This window comes from Molothrus aeneus, chromosome 3 (assembly GCF_037042795.1).
Source record: "Molothrus aeneus isolate 106 chromosome 3, BPBGC_Maene_1.0, whole genome shotgun sequence".
Lineage (NCBI taxonomy): Eukaryota > Metazoa > Chordata > Aves > Passeriformes > Icteridae > Molothrus > Molothrus aeneus.
In genome coordinates, this window is record NC_089648.1 from 8069669 (window position 1) to 8086956 (window position 17288).

A 17288-nucleotide genomic window follows, 5' to 3' on the forward strand; every position below is an offset into this window, starting at 1 on the left:
TAACAGCTTTAAATCATGCAAACTGCTCTGTGTCTTTGTTCAGCTGTCAGCCCCAAAGGAACAAAGGGCTGCTCACCTCCCCAAATCCCCATGAGATGAGGGTTTCACCCACCCACGTGTGTGTCTCACACCTGCAGAACTGGAGAGCTGCTCCGTGCACCCAAAGCACGGGCAGCACCAAGTGAACTTGCAATTCCAGAGACTGTGTCACCATATAGGTGATGCAAATGAGCCATGAGGAAAGGCTGGCATGGCTGGGACACTTGGGGCAAGGCAGAGTGGACAGCCAAAGGACTGGGGCTCCTAAGTGCTTAGGAATGGCTGCAGGATACTTGGGAAGCCTCTGTCTTACCTGTGTTAAGGGATACTGGTCTGGAGCAGATGCTGAGAGCACTCAGGGATTCATGTTTGGGATAATTCTGGACAGCAGAGTTTTGGGGATCTTTGCCAGGACCTGTAAGATGTAAAGAAAGGAGGAGGAAGGTATTTCATGGATATCTCCTGTATCTTGGAGTATGACATTTGAGGGCTGAATTAAGGAGCATGGGTCAGTTACCAGCTGCCACATTTCTCATTCCCTACTTTTTCTTACCCATCTTCAAAAATGGAGACAACTAAAAATGGAAGCAGAGAACTGACATAATCCCTGAAAATCAGGCTCCACAGAAGCACCTACGGTTCCTGGCCACAGTTCAGGTGAGAGATGCAGGCTGAGACATGGGCAGGTGAGACAGAAATGCCAAACAGGCACTGTCATGAGAGATGTGCAACACATGGCAGGCACCAGCCTCTCTCCCTCTTTCTCTCTCTCTAGCAAATCACCCTGCCCTGCCCAGCATTTTCTAACTCCTCCATTTCAGCCATTTGCTGCCTGAGCAGCTAAAATGACTGTCTCAGCCAGAAACGTGATTTTTATTTTCTTTTTTTCCCCCTTTTAATCTATATTCATCCAAGTCCAGCTGCACAGAAAAAGGCACATGCAGGAGAATGCAAGCATTATCTAATACATAAAAGATGGATGCAGAGAGGAAGAGAATTAAGCTGTTCTTCATGCCCAGCATGGCATGATAAGAAGTAATGGGTGTGAACTGCAGGTGGGAGTTTTAGACTAGACATTAGAAATAGCTTCTTTTACCAGTAGGCATAATAAGGACTTGAATAGATTGCTTGAGGAGGCTGCAAAAGATTTCAAAAACAGGTTAGACAAACATTTATCAGGAATCATATTGGTAGGATTCGTGTTTGCAGACTGGAGCAAGGAATGGATTGCTTAAAGTTCTGTTCTCCTGTGGTTTTTTGATCCAAAGATGCCTAATGACCTATTTTTTTACTAAAGATTGGTCTTAAACAAATCTCACAATCTTAAAAACCTGCCAGCAAAATAATAAGAAGGACTTCTTAAAAAATAAACATTATTCCAATGCCTTCTCTTAGTCAAAAAGCCCTCCCACTTTGCAACACATTCAACTACAAAGCTGAATAGAGTCAGTAAAATACTGAAAGCATTAGCAGCACTGCTAACACTGAGGCAATAATACAGCAAGTGATCTGAAATCCCCATTTCTTTTGACCAACTTCTTGCCACTTGCACCTTTCTGTCCTTCTTGGCACCTCAACACAATACATAATTTTCTAAATTACTTGAGCTTTTCTGCACACTTTCATTAACATAGCAGGTGCAGTTATTTAGACCATTAATGTCCTAGCAGTAGTGGAAGCTGGGAGTGACCCCACTGCAAATTAACAGTTCAGACACAAGAGGTGAATGGTGCTTTAAAATACAGCTGGAAATTTTCCACTGTACCCAAACAGGACTCGGTCCAAGGTCCTTGTCCCAAAGCTGCCCTCTTAACACAAGTCACTTGAGTTGGAGGAGAAAAGCATTACAGATTAATTCTGGTTTGTGGAGAAAAGAGGCTCTTTTCTTCCAGCTGAAGTTAAAAGCTGCCAGCAAACATCAGCGACCTATTTGGAAATTTTGGACTGACTCCTCATGTGATTTGACCATGGACTTTTTCTCCACTTTCTATTGTATTATTTCTATGAAGTCAGTCACCAAAAGCTTCTCTGAGTCAAATTCATTCTTTCTGCTCTTTCTCTTCACACTGCTGTGCCACTATTTGTCTTTCCCATTCCCATCACTTCTCAGCAATAATTTCCCTTCCAATAGTTTGAAAGAGTGATGCCAACATTAAGAATGAATGTACAGGAGGAGGGAGGGAAATCCCCCCTATTCAACCTGTTCTGTCCATGTTACCTTTCCATTTTGTCTCCTCTTTCTAAACTGTAAGCTTGCAGGGGCACGGACTGACTTAAATTCAAACTAAATATCTACAAAAGTCTAAATATCCACTAAATATCTAAATATCTACATTGCCTGGGTCTGCTGGGATTACTGGTGCATGGACATTAAAACATTGCATTTATGTACTGTAAATAATGCAATGTAACGTAATGTCAGACTGTGGCTACTATTGCATACCTCAGGAAACAGAGAGAATAATCGAGGCATTCTTCTTGAAATATTACAAACATTTATGAAAAAAAGGAGATGCCAAAAAAGGACAGTGTGATAAAACATATTGAGAATGTGCTGGTCACATGTCAAACCACACTGAGCATTCCTGAATACAGAACAGGCCACGGAGCAGGGTCCCACAGCGTGTGTTTGGTAATTGCATCACCTGTGCTACATATTCTCAATAACTTTGGTTAAACTACCTGAATTATTACTCATGTAAGCCTATAGTTAAAAGCAGGATATGGCTGCACAGCTCAGCACAGCACTCCTACCAAGTAACTCCAAAACAAGATGCTGCAGAGGTGTATCACCAGGGTGCTCCACCCCGGTAATGAGCACAGCAGCAGCTGGGAAGGAGGGCTGAGGTGGAGACCTGCACCTTCCATAGCCCCAGCCCAGTGTCCCTCTGGGAATGGGAATGAGGAACAGGACAATTGTTAGATCCATCTCACTTCAAAGACTCTAAGAAACAGCCTTCTGCTGTCTACATAGCACAAATGGATATCAAGATAAGATCTGCTTCTCTTTTAACTGAGAGACCTCTCTAAGATTCCAGTCCTTCTTGCTCACAACCACCCAAATTGCTCTTCTTCTGCAGAGCTAAAATGATGGCAATGTGATCAGAAGTCACAGCAAATTGAGTGTTACATTATTATTGATTAATTACATCATTAAACACATTCTAGTTTGTTTCAGTGGACCCTATGTGGCCTCACACAGGTAAGAATCACAAAAAATGTGCACTGAAGCCAATAGAGCTTACACACAGGTGTAAGCCAGTGTTAAAACAATGTAAATCTCATCTAGGTATACAAACAACAGCCTCAATATGTCATCTACCTGAATTCATTAAAATAGCAGTCTATACCAAATATTACTTGGGCTAATCACCACGAGTCATACCCAGTGAACCTCATTTTAATATTCCTTCTTCTTGTTCCTGATTTTGATGTTCCTTGTTCTTCCTCACAGAAGACTTCTGCAGTGTAAAGAGAGCAGGATTAGGCCAAACAATTCCATGAGCTCATTAGCTGCACACCACAAACACAAATCAGACACGTGTAAGAATAAAGAGCCAGTTTGGCGGGATACCATGGTGCCAAGTCAGGTCAGTCAGGTTATAATAAATTTTAATTAGCACTCTTCCAAGTTTCAGTGTTATTTATTTGCATGCCAGTGTCACTCAGAACAATCCTCTTTCCTCCCTATGAAAACCTTGGAGGAAAACTGAAAGAAAAATTTTCAGCCTGATCTGGACAAAGAGAAATCCAATGTAATGACAAATGAAAATGATAGGTGAACTTGAAAACTCTTAACAAAAACAACTTTAGAAATGAGAAGACTGATATCAGTCTGATATCCACTGATAAAGAAACAAAAAGCATAAATCAGCACAGATTGAACACCACAGAAGACATGATTTCTACTATTCTATTTTTGATTATGTTTATCCAAGCAGCAAAAATTTCCTATCTCAGAGGTTTTATATTGCCTTGCCCCTGAAAATATGGTCCCTTTTGAAACATTGCTAGTGTTATTCCCTAAGGAATACAAAGGTCCAATGTAAAATTCAGCAGGTTGAGCATTCTAGACAGATTCATTAAAAAGAAATTACTATTTTAATTATTTTTTGAAAATGCTTGATAGTGCAATAACTATGCAATATTATTCATCAAGGCTTGTTTCAAAAGCCAAGTCATAGAAGCAGTTGTTGACAATATGAATCTGCCTCAATTTACTGCCTTCTAGTCAAAAAAATCCAGATTATCCATAGGGTTTATCCATAGGGTACTGAATATGCATAGGGTTTGTTCCATATATTAAATTATTTACAAATTAAATTAATGTTTACATGTGTTTGTGTTACATAGGTAAAATGAAAAAAGCCATTAAAGGTGTTGAAAGACCTAGCCAAAATTGCTGTTCCTATGACAAACTTTTGATCATATGTGAAGTAGCATCGTCTTATTATCCACTTAATATTTGCAATGTATTTCACTATCAATATTTTTTAATATTAATAAAACACAAATATTTAATACATTATAAAAGTAAGATGTAGAGTAACATATTAGTTCTATGTAGAAGACAGATTAAGGGTGTTTTAGCATCAAATAACTCATACGATTTCAGAGAAGTCATAATGTGTTTATACAAGATATTTTAGGATATCTGCATAGTAAAACTTTTCTAACAATGAAGTAGATGATCCTAAGTCTCTTCTCAGTGTTGAAATAATGCTATCAAAATATTGTTGAAGAAGGCATGCGAGTATGTGTTATGGGGTAATTGACCTTATAAAATATAAAAATTAATATGAAAAATGGGCTTAGTGAACAAAAGTGCTTGTTTTAGAGTTTTGTTGAAAACGCTTTATTTTCAAGATGGATTACTTGTATTTCTTTATTTTTACAAAGAATGAGAGATGGTAGGGAGAGAAACTGCTGGCAGTTCTGTAAACACAAAATGCTTACTGCACTTAATCAGGAAAGGTTTTTAATCTTTCACCTTGCTTTTTGTTCATCTGATTATTACTTCCATAATAATTTTAATAGTGTGCATATTTTTAAAGTAACAAAACGAATTAAGCATCAGTGACTACCCTTTACTATCTAATGAACTGCACATAGGCTCTAGTTAGGCCCAAGGGTCACAAGAAACATCCCCTGAAGAATCAGGAGGATGGGGAGCCCTGGGAGCAGCTTCAAGAGAGCCCTGGGAGCAGTTTCAAGATAAGATGTGGTAGGTCTAGACCCTCAGAGATCCCCAAGGGTCATCCTGGATCCTTCCTGCCAACGTCCCTGGAGACCTTCTGCTCCTTCAGGTGACCTGCCAATACTGGCCTGAACATCCCTGGCTGGTTTCCTCCCACAGCTGGGTCTTAGGAGCCATTATGACCTTGAGGACAGATGATGACAGATCACCAAGAAGGGATGTGGTGGTACAGCTCCCAAATCCTTGAGGCACAGGCTGGCCTCCCAGTAACACAGGAGTAAGTGCTCCACTGCCACAGCTCACTGAGGCTGTCAGAGCCACACTGGCATCTCACAGCCAATGTGACACTGTTTGAATTTCCAAATTGACAACCACAGTGGTAGAATGTAGGCCAGAATTCACCTCTTTCAAGTCTACTCACCTACAAGTGAGTGATGTGCTCTTACCTCGCTGGGCTAGGCTCCTGCAAGACACCAGAAAGCCACACATCCCATCCCATGATAAGGATCTGGGATGAATCACCTTTGTGGCTGCCTCCACCTCTCCAGAGGAAGCCCAGGAAAATAGCTAGGCCGACTTCTTAACTTAGAGATGTACAAAGTCAGGTTAGATTAATGCCATGAACTATGCTTTTCAAAAAAAAAAGTTACATCAAGGTTTTCCTGCTAACACTGTTGTTACAATAACAGCAAAGCAGATTTATCAAGCTACCTACTTTGCACTTGTGTCAATGCTCCTGGCAAAATGAAATTAGTTCTGTTCAGCTGTGTCTTTGGCACTGCACATCCCTGGCAGAGGCCTCCTTACAACACATGGGTATTCTTTTAGCTTCAGGGAGAGGAATCTTTGTCTTTCAGGACAGAAAGCTTGAGCTCATTTCAGGATGCATTTGTGAGGCTTTGAAAGGCCATGGTGTGCAGTATCATTAGTTACTCTGAGGTGACAGATTTGTTATAATCTATAAAACTAGGTTCTAACTGTGAAAACGCAGTAAACAGTGCTGCCCACAGAAGTATGTCTATGCATGCACTGAAATATTTAAAAGACCCAGCCTTTGATGCTAATTTTACAAAACTCCCCTTTGCTCCTTCCAGCTGGAACTCCTTCCCACCATGCCTCCCAGCACTGGCAGTATCCAGCAGGACACACTCCTCTCTCAGACAGGGCGCTCTGAGGAAGTGCTATTAAATCAGAGTTACTGACAAAAAAGGTGTTGGTATTTATAGAAAATGAGGAACTACCTCAGAAATTCTACAGATGGAATTGTGCCTATTGTATCAACATGTCCTGCTGGATAAAAATAGGAATGACAATATCTAGGGTGTCCTGCCCATTAGTCCAACTGGTGATGAGTAATGCAGCCAAATGCACGTCAGTAAATCCTACCTACCACACCATGCTTCACAAACCCTCTTGGCACTCTTCTTTAACAGAGAAGCCACAAAAGCATAAAGGTTCAATCTGCATGTATTTGAAATTATTATATCATTTATGAGGCAAAGATTCAAGTAAGGTATATTAGTTGCTCCAAATATGTCTCAGTAAAAAACTATCTCTTGTATCCTCTTCAGAAAACTCCCAAGTGTTACAGAAAATTTGGTGAAAATTACACTTTCAATTGGAGAAATCAGGTTGGTTTAGTACAAAAGACCCAAATACATTAGTCAAAGACAAAAAACCTGAACTCTCTGATACTCAGAGCTTTTGGAAAAGGATCTGAAGAAACTCTTCTGGAAATCAAAATGTAATGTTTAGAAGTAATTGGATCACATGGATTTAACATCTTACTGTCTGATGTTAGCCTCAGACAGAACTTGAGTCTTGCATGAGCATCCTCCTGAAAGCCTGAGTGATCAGCCTTCAGTACCATGAAATGCTCCTGCATCTCAGGCCAGTCTAGTTCTGGAACAACACCCTCTTTCAAGCATGCAGAAAAAGTGATTTTGTGCTGGACTAGTGCTGGTGCCTTGGGTTCTTTATCAGAGTAGGTATTTGAAACTTCCTGAGGCCTTAAGTCTGAGAGTAAGAACCAGAGCTGATGTACCAGAAAGTATTAGATGAAGTGGTGAAGACTTTTTACTACATAAATGTATGGAGCCACACAAAGGAATCTTTTCTCTAATTTTCTGGCTCTTTATTTCTGATGTAAATACTATGCACCAACAAGGGAGGAGGAGCTTGTACAGGAAGTTGTATTTTAAGTAAAGGTACAGTAACAAGAAAAAGTAATTATTTCCCTTAAAATAAGGGGCACTTAGTGCAATGACATTCTTGTGACACTAGCCTTTAATCCCTTGCCCAAAGTAAGGAGCGTCTGGTTTACTTGCTTTTTTAAACATGGACTTGGAACACCATCTATTTCTGATTAAGAAGGGGAAAAAATTAGTAAGTAATCCCAGGGCTCCAAGGAGCTATTCACAAGCCCAATGTTAAGATGTAATCTTCTGGTGAATACGTAATAGTTTCCCCTCTGCCCATTCCAGAGTGGATATGAGATACCACAGTCTACATGCCTGGTCTTGAATGTTTAGTTCCAGGTGTGAGAGCTCATTGCAGCTGCCTAGAGAAAGGCCAAGTGTACATGTCATTCTGGGAGAGACAGGTCCTAATTCCAAGGATAGGCAGTAGAAGGTGGTGTGCCACCCCACTCAGGGTTAGGCTCTAGGAGCTATGTGGGAGCTGGCAGACACAATTAACAAGCCTGAAGTAACAACTGCCTTGAGAGCCAGCACAAAATAAAAGGCAGGGGAGCAGCCCTCAAGTAGGAAAAGTAAAATAACTGCAAGAACAGCAGGACAAATCTAATCTCACATAAAAACACCAATAACCCATCTGAGACCTGGACATGAAATCGACACGCTGATATTAAGGAACACAGACCACAAGAAACAAGAAGCTTGGAATCCTCCATGGAATAAACTGAGTGATTGGCTTTTCTGTGGAATATCTGCCAACTCCTGCTGCACACAGTGGTCAGAAGGGCATTTCATAAGTGTTAGAGTGAGCATTTACACCTACCAAGATGTGGAGAAAATAAAAAGAAAAATCCAAGCACGCTGTTATTCTGTCCAGTGCAATCCAGTGCAGCAGTGACATGGTGGCCTGCTGTCTTTGCAAATCCTGGCCACACCTGACTCCTAAATATATCTGAAAATGCCTGATACATCACAGATTTTTCAAGGTGATATCTAGAATAGTCCCAGACAGATAAATCCTACGTGCAAAGCAAGTCTGACATGTCAGACTCACAGCATATGCAATATTGTCTTGCTCAGAGAAGTTGCACAGTAAGTACCAACCTGGCAGCACACCCTTTGCACATGCATGTTTAATCTGTCCTTACAGAGAAGTCTGAGCTCTCCCAATACATCCTGCACATCCAGAAAACACCTGTGGCAATGGAAATGCAGGGGAAACCATGCCAGGTATGCTCTTCCTACGAGAAATTGCACTGACCATGTAATGATAGGACACACCCTGTATTAAACAGGATGTTCTGTACCACATGGGATCCCTGGCTCTTTCTGACATTTATTTTTGTGACCACAGCACACTGTGCTTACCCAGGAGAGTGCAGAGGTCAACATCAGTGTATGCACATGAATCTGGTGGACAGAAGACACTGTGTGATTACCTAATATTTAATCAGGTTGCAACAATAGCACTACTGCCCTTATCCTCACTATGCAAGCTCAGCTACAAAGCAACAGGATGGCTGTACTGAAGCTTTGGGATATAATATCAGTAACCCCTGAGACATGACAATTATCCAGTCACCAATACTGCTCCCCACCAACTCAAGGAATAGTCTTGTAGAAAGTATATTTATAATCACAGCAAAATTAAAGTTGGGCTAGATATTTTGAAGGTCACTGGTTCAACCTCCTGCTCTCTCCACAGCTATCTTCAAAGATAATCTAGGTTGCTCAAAGTCTTTTCCTGTCTAGTTTTGTTTCCAAGGATGGAAAATCCACAGCCACTCAGGGAAAATGTTCTGCTGCTTGACCACTCTCACCTTGAACTTTCGTTTTCTTGCACACAATTGGAATATCTCTGGGTGGAGCTTCTCACTTTTATCTCTCATCCTGTTGGTGACTATCTCAGAGAAAAGCCTTGTGCCATCTTCCCTATAATTCTCTTTGGGAAGGTGCACATTGTAATTAGATCCTGCTGTGGCCAAACCCACTTCCTCACACAGCACGTGCTTCAGCCCCTCACAGCCTCAGCAGCCTCTGCTGAACTGGCTCTTCCCAAACTGGACAGTGTGAATCCAGTGTGCCCTCACCAGTGCTGCACACAGAGCTCATACCTGCTGGCTATGTGGAGAATGCAGCCCTGCAGGTGTTGAAATCCCATGAGAAACTTCTTTTGTCCACCAGGATGGCCAGGCCCTTTTCTGCTGGGCTACTTCCCAGCCAGCTGGTTCTCAGCCTGTAGCATCCTGTAGCTGTCCTACATTCAGGACTTTGCCCGTCTCTGTTGACCAACTGGAGGTTCTCACTGGCCTGCTCCTGCAGCTTGGCAAGCCTGCTCTGACTGATCTCCCCAGCTTGGCAAGGGGAGCAGCTGGAAACTTGCTGAGGGTGCACTCTGTACCACCCCCTGCGTGGTGACCTTGTCAAACAAGGCTTGCTCCAGTACTGATCCCTCCAAACCTCCACAACCTTCAAGCCTGGGGGTACAGCCAGTTTCTTCTGCCCACCTCACCCACATCTCCCCAGTTATAAGGTTACTGAGGAAATCCACCAAAAGCCCTCTTAAAAAAACAAGCTTGAATGACATCCTCTGCTTTCCCCGTGCTCACTAAGCCCAAAGTCAGTGACACTGGGTCAGACGCAACTGAACTTAAATGTGTAACTATAGCCTTTGTTCGGTCACCTGCGGTCTTTAAATGCCATGGACTTTCCAATGTCACAGGGTGTGAGCACAAAATAAAACTGGAGAGCTCCCTCAACACTCCAATGAGTGTGATGGGGTCCAGGGGACTCGTATATGCCCACTTTGACAGACTGAACTTTCTGTGGGGAGCTTCCCTCCTCTGCCCAGACCCTGCTACCAGCCACAGAAGCTTGGGAGATGGGAAAGGGCTTTTTCCCAGCAAAGTCCAAGATGAAAGAGGTCTCTTTTTTCCTTGACCTTTATGGCCAGTTTAATCACCCAGTCCTGCAGCAGGCCCACATATTTGCTTGTTTTCCTTTGCTGCCAAATCACCTGTAGAAGCTCTTTCTGTTCCCCTTCACGTCCTTCAGCTGCAACTCCAGCCAGATTTTGGCTTTCCATGTTCCACTCCTCCACCAAAATACTGACCATTCTCCTCTGCCTGAAGTGATGAAGAATCTCACATCAGTGTAATTTGCTTACTACCTGCTGAAGGATTTCTAAAAATGCTGTTTAAGGAAAGTGCTTATCTTTTATCCTTATCTCATTTTTTGGAAGTGGCAAGCATATCCAGGTGCCTGTTTGAGCATTTATTTAGCTGGTAGTGTGGAAAATGTGATTGTTCTAAATTGTTCTTTCTTCCTTTGTTGCTAGTTGGTTTGTTTCCAGTAACCTCAAATTTGATGCAGAAGAAAAGGGAAAGTATACACACCTGATAGGGAATCAAACAATTAATTACCTTCAGCATTCAGCTTTGACTGCTAATCCATCTCTCGAGGATTTTCTCTAATATTTTGTAGTGTTACAGCTCTGCTGAAGCAGCCTCACATGGTTATTATCAAATAACCCAGGCCCTTAATGAGAGTTCCTTCCTATTATTCAGATCTGGACTATGTGCTCCATCCTCCTCTAAAAAAATGGTGGGGGAAAAAAAGTAAAAGAAAAAAAAATTACCTAAATTAGCCAAAGTTTATTAGTTCTTTAGTTCTAGCCAGCTCATAAACAATAAATTCAAGGGTTGTTTTTTCTGACTTTCCAGATCTAGAAAACAGAACTGTTCCTTGCTTCTCAAGCATCTGTTTTTAGTCTAGAATGTCCCAAGACAGGTTTCTTACACTTAAGAGTAACACTAGTTCAAAATATTCTACATTGGTAATTTCATTTGTTGTTTTTGGCAGGGAGTGATTGCTCTCCTCGGTTTTCTAAACTATCACAATAAATAAGAAGCATTTCTGCAACATTTTTTCTATTAAAGATATGGAACTATACAATAGGAAGTTGTCTGAATTACAATATAGTCAAAATTTTACATATTCTGCACAGTTGTGTATTGTAACTCTGCTGCAGTAACATGGCTGGTACTACAACTGTATTTAAGGTTGCCAAAATTTCTCTTCAAAATTCCTCTTCTGGGTGCTTATAAGTTTGTCATTTTTTATAGTTGAATTGGTGCATTAATTCTCTACTTTTGGGAACGTTTAAAGATTCCTGAATAGGATGAACTCATACTTCTGTTATTGTAATAGAGTCATCTGTCACAAGTGAGACATGTTTTGTATTTACCAGTTGATTCCCTAATTGCTCAAAAAGCTGCACACTTATTTGGATTATTAAATTTGTCCTCTCTCATCTGGCTGCAGAACAGAATCAGATCCAAATCAGGGCTTAGCTGATGAAAAACTGACAAAGCATGGTGCCATTACCCCTCTCACAATTCTTTTTCCTGTGACTGTGCCAGCCCCAGACTTGTCTTCCAAGATCACCTCCTGGTGACTGGAGAAAGTCTAGGAGAAGTAAAAACCACCTCTTTGACTAGGAAAGGCATAGGTGACAAAGGACAACAGGAGTAGACAGTGGGAAGGGGTTTTTGCCCTCCCTTTCCCCTGGACACTGAGGCACAGGGCAGGAAAGAATGATGAGCAACTTTGCCTTCCTGAAAACCAGGTCTTGATCTTTAAAGTTCACTTTTAGGTGCCTTCACAGGGTGTGTGCTGCTCTCTGCAACTGTTCCTGACATCTTTACCCAAGTGTTTGAATTATGGATGCAGTGGTGGCATCTGGGGAAGACCAAGAAAGAACTCAAGAATGCTGAAAACACAGAACAATGGAAATAAGAGTATACACAGCAGTGAAGTGACTAAAACACAAGCCTCGTGTTCTCCAGCAATGGTTGGTGAGCTAAAAACACAAAATCAACATTCCCCACTCTGGAAGACTGATGTAGAATTTAACCCTACAGCCACACCTGGGCAGAGGTCAGGGACAAAGCCCTTTCCAACCTCTCCCTCTGATGTAAGAGTGTTTTAGCTGTTATCAGCCAAATATCTTCTGCAGCCTCTAAACAGGGCCAAGGTGTCCACTGCAGCTGGCCAGGCCTCCATGAGGTCTCATCTGCTTCTCTGGTTTCACTCCTGTCATGCATTTTGTCCCTCCATGGAGCTCTCCACTGGTCTTGGGCCTCTGGTTTCCCCCAGCTGGACTTTTTCAAAGTTCCACTCAAAACAAAGCACTGTTGCTTAAACGTACTAGTTTAACCTAAGTCAGTACTCCTAAAACCTCAGCTTCCGAAGGGAAAGATATTTAGATATTAACTTGAGCTTTCAATAAGGAAAAAAGAGTTTTGTTATTTCCCTTTGGGTTTTTGGAGAAAAGTTCGAGCATACCAAAGATAAAAATTCTAGGCTCTAAACCAAATAACATAAAACGTATTATTTCAAGATGCTATTTTTAAAGACCAAGATTTCACTCATCTCATGACTTTTGACCAGAGGCTTGGCTCAGGATTTGAGTTTGCCTTCCACCACACAGGAGGGTTAGCAGAGAGAGACCACAGGGCAGAGACGGAGACCCTTAAAATTCCCACTGTCTTCTGACAGCCTGTCCTGACAAATGTGCCCCAACTCTCAACATTCCTGTAAGATCTAGAGCAAAACTGCTGTAGATTCCCCCCCTTTTTCCATGTCAACCATGCAATGACTACAAGAGACAAGACCGCCAGCAGGCCTGAAACCTTCCAGTAACCAACCTGTGCAACACCAGGATGCGACTTCATGAAGCATTTTCCTTTTTTACAAACACCCAAAGGCAGGATCATAGGATCAGGGTTGGAAGGGACCTTAAAGACCATCCTGTTGGGCTGGGACACCTTTCACTAGACCAGCTTGCCCAAAGCCCCGTCCAACCTGCCTTTGAACACCACCAGGGCTGGGGCATCTGGACCTCCCTGGCCAACCCATCCCAGCGTCTCACCACTCTCACATAAAAGCATTTCTTCCACACACCCAACCTAATTTCCCCCTCTTTCAGTTTGCACCCATTTCACCCTGACCAAATTGCATCAGGAAACCACCTGAGGCCGGAAATTACCCGGTCACCTCCAGGTGTCACAGGGACGGCCGGTCCCACCGGGACACGTCGGGGCAGCTCACCGCACCTCATGCGGGACCACCCTCGCCCCTCACGCAGCCAGGCGCGGGCACACACCGGGCACATGCCCGGGACCCCCGGCAGCCCCTCGGGCACGACGCCTGCGGCCCCCACAGGCGCCGCGGGACCCCGCGCGGGCGGGCGGGCGGGCGGTGCCGTTGGGGCGTCCCCGTCCCCGTCCCCGCCGGGGGCCGCCCCGCCGCCGCCCCCCGGCAGCCGTGGGGCCGTGCCCACCGCGGCCCCGGGCGGCGGAAGTGTGTGTAGGGGGCAGTGCAGGAATTTCCTGTGACGTCCCGGCCCGGACTCCATTAGGTGCAGCTGGGCTGAGAGGAGACAAACCCAGCGGGCAGCGAGCGGAGCGGGCCGGGCGCCTGGGGCTGCCGGGCGGGGGCTCAGGGCAGCGGCGGCCGCCATCGCCAGAGGGAGCCCCGAGCGGGCGGCGGCGCTGCCTCCGGGACCCCCGGCGGGCGCAGGGCCCCGCTCCGCCTCCCCTCGCCCCCGCCGCCTCCCCCTCCTCGCCCCCCCGGCTTCCCACCACGGCCGCTCTCGGCGAGGAAACTCTGGCCTCCGCTTCCTCCTCCTCCGACTCGGACACCGGCGGAGCCTCCCCGCCCCCGCGGAAGAAAGCCCGGGCCTCCCCGGCGGCGGCGGAGGGAGCAGGAGAGCCCGGGGCTTCCGCGGGCAGAGCAGGCCTCACCTCGTCCCAGTCCCCCTCGGTGCCCGCCGGGCTCGCCCCCGCCGCCGCCCCGCTCAGAGGCAACAGCAGCAGCGGCGGCATCGCCAGCAGCGCCATGCAGGCCAACGGGGCGGGAGGGGGCCAGCAGCAGCAGCAGCCGCCGCCGCAGGGCCCGGAGCTGGGCTGCCTGGGTGCCCAGAACGGCGAGGCCTCGGCGGGCACGGCCGCCGGTGACCAGCTGGCCCACGCCAACGGGCTGCTGCCCTCGGCCAACAGCGGCGGCCCCGGCGGCGGCAGCCCCGGCGGGCTCGGCGTCAACAACGGGGTGCCCGCCGCCGGGGGGCCCGGCCCGGCCGCCGCCGAACTGGGGGGCGGCGGCGGCGGCAGCGCCCTGAAGAAGAAGAAGCGGCTCTCGCAGTCCGACGAGGACGTGATCCGGCTGATCGGGCAGCACCTCCACGGGCTGGGGCTCAAGTAAGTGGCCGCGGTGGGCGAGGGGCAGCGCGGCCGGGGCGGGGGATGGGCTCCTTCCTTCCTTGGTTTCCTGCGGCGCCCTGACCGGAGGGTCCCCCCGGGGCCGGGGCAGCCTCGCCGCCCTCCGCTCCGTCCGCGGGGAGGGTCCGGCGCGGGGTCCCCGTGGAGGATGGGCAGCCCGGAGCGGGGAGGAGGGGAGAGGAAGGGACCCCCGGCTCGGGGTGGGGGAGGTTTGGTGGCCAAAACTGCCCCGTCTCAGCCCGGAGGTCTCGGGTGAGAGGAGGGCAGTGCCCGGCGGTGGGGCAGGCCCGCTCCCGGAAAAATGGAGCCGGAGCTGTGTTTTCCAAGCCCGTGCCGGTGTCTAGCGAAGGGACAGGACAGGAGCTTCCCCTGCCAGGGATGGCAATATGGAAGTCGAGTTGCACACCGATAAGGGTAGATCAATACAAATGTGTTAGTGGGGGAGAAGTTATCTGGTAAACGTAATGGAGCCCGCAGCTGGGCGTGGGGGGGCGGCTTTTCGCAGATGAGCTCCAAGATTTGGCTTGTCAGCTCGGAGGAAGCGACACAAAGTAAACTGCCACTTTAGCAGCCCGATTGGTTTCACTCTGGAAACCTTTGGCCCTCTAAATGGTGAAGGCCTCTCTACATTTGTGCTGGACACGCGTTTTTGCTAATAATCTTACTTGTAAACAAGAAATGAGAATGTCGGCCCTTCCTTAAAACCAGAGTAGAGAAAATAATTTCCCAGTGGAATAGGGGAAGTCTTAAGTGTTTAATCATAGTGCTTTGTGAGTGAAGCTAAAGCTAGCCAGTATGTCATCATTTTGGAAGGAGGGTAGAGAAGTCCTGCGAAGCGCTTATGTAGCCACAAAAGAAGTCTTCAAAACGCTGCAGAATGGGTCAGCTATAAAGAACATATTCCATAAAATAAATTGCCTCTGACACAAGAGGCAAGTTTACAGCAGCAGACAACTCGTGACTATTCATAGATGACACCACAGTAAATAAGCTATTTTTAGTATAAAAGGGGGAGGGCTACAGGTTCCTGAGTTTGTTTATTTTTTTTTAAGGAGCCACTCTTTTAAGAAGTGATGAAGAAGAAAAAATTAGGCCTGTGGCAGATGTTGTAGCTCTCCTTGTTCCTTTAGGTGGGAGGTAGGGAGGGGGCAGGGGATGGCAGCCAGTAGCTCACAGCTTTCTAGAGTGTATCTTCCTTCATGAAGTTTATCTTCTGTGCAGGGCTGGCTGTTTGTGGTGGCTGGTAAGTCACATACTTTATGGTACTTCAGCAAAGCTTTCAAGCTCCTTGACAACTTGCTTTAGGTAGAGGTAGCTTTTTACGTGTCTCAGGCAACTGAGATCACCTTCTTGAACGAGCATCTGAATCTGGTCATCGTTTTCTTGTTTAATTAAAGTTACTTTATGGTAAACTGTTATCATAGCAGGCGGTGTATTTGTGAGGGTGAAACTGGTCGGGTTTTTTTACACTGTATCTCTCCTGCAGCCAGACTGTTGATCTCCTCATGCAAGAGTCAGGATGTCGTTTAGAACATCCTTCAGCTACCAAATTCCGCAATCATGTCATGGAAGGAGAATGGGATAAGGTAACGTAGGGCTTATAGGACTGTATTAACCACTGTTGAAATTTATAGTATCTATGAGACAATTCAAAATTCATCCTCCTTATATATTTTTTTTTCTCTTATGCCGATTTCTGCAGGCTGAGAACGACCTGAATGAACTTAAGGCCTTAGTGCATTCTCCGCATGCAATTGTGGTAAGAGGCACACTTGAACTCTTTCAGAGCTGTGTAGTTGGACTAATTGTAGTGGTGTAATCTTTCACTATGGAGTTGGTTGTCCATAGTTCTTGTTTTCTCTTTTTTGTTTACCTTAAGCTGCTTGCATGCTATCTCAAACGTCATACTAATCTGAACCTTTTTTTATTCTGTTGTAGAATGTGAGATAGGCAGCCCAAAAGTATTGAGGCTAAGATTGGGTGTACTGAATGTTAAAACTCTATTAAATGTACCTAACTGATAAAATATAAATCCTGTCACAGTCCTAAAATAGGTCAGTTTCTGTAGAAACTGCCTATGTTGAATACTAATTTCAACCTTGAAATACTTCTCACAATCTCTGTGTTTATAGGAGTTAGGTTTTCTTGAGGGAAGAGAAGTTTAGAAATAAAATGCACTAATACTAATGTGGAGTTGGCATTATAATAGGACATTACAAGAATATAGAGGCTGCTATAGACCATGAACAATACTGTTGCTTTTCCAGATGGCTTTTAAAGAGCAAATGCATTTGTATTGCTGTTTGGGATTTTATTTAGAGCTTTTTCTCTTTGGGTGGCTTTTAAAAAAAAAAAAAGATGAACCTAGAAATAGAAGGTTGGTGGATCCTGTGACTTGACACTACAATGTGTTGTTATGATTTCAGTTGCTCTGAGTAAAGTGTTCCTTGTTTTGATTTTTGGATCTCAAGATATAAATCATCACTTAGCTCTTCAAAGAGCTTGTTCTCTTGTTGTAAAACGTTTATTTTAATGAGATGAAGCTACAACAGCTATGGTCACTTAGGAAGCAAACTG

At 45.1% G+C, this 17288-nt stretch overlaps 1 protein-coding gene across 1 annotated transcript in view; it reads left to right on the forward strand.

Annotated features, from left to right (window-relative positions):
* Positions 1-14273: 14273 nt before the first annotated feature.
* The window catches only part of WDR26 (WD repeat domain 26), a 31836-nt gene continuing 28821 nt past the window's right edge, over positions 14274-17288 (forward strand). Inside the window, exons 1-3 of the mRNA XM_066546218.1 lie at positions 14274-14690; positions 16198-16297; positions 16414-16470. Coding sequence (XP_066402315.1) covers positions 14332-14690; positions 16198-16297; positions 16414-16470 — 516 coding nt within the window. The 5' untranslated portion in view covers positions 14274-14331. The remainder of the gene's footprint in view (positions 14691-16197; positions 16298-16413; positions 16471-17288) is intronic.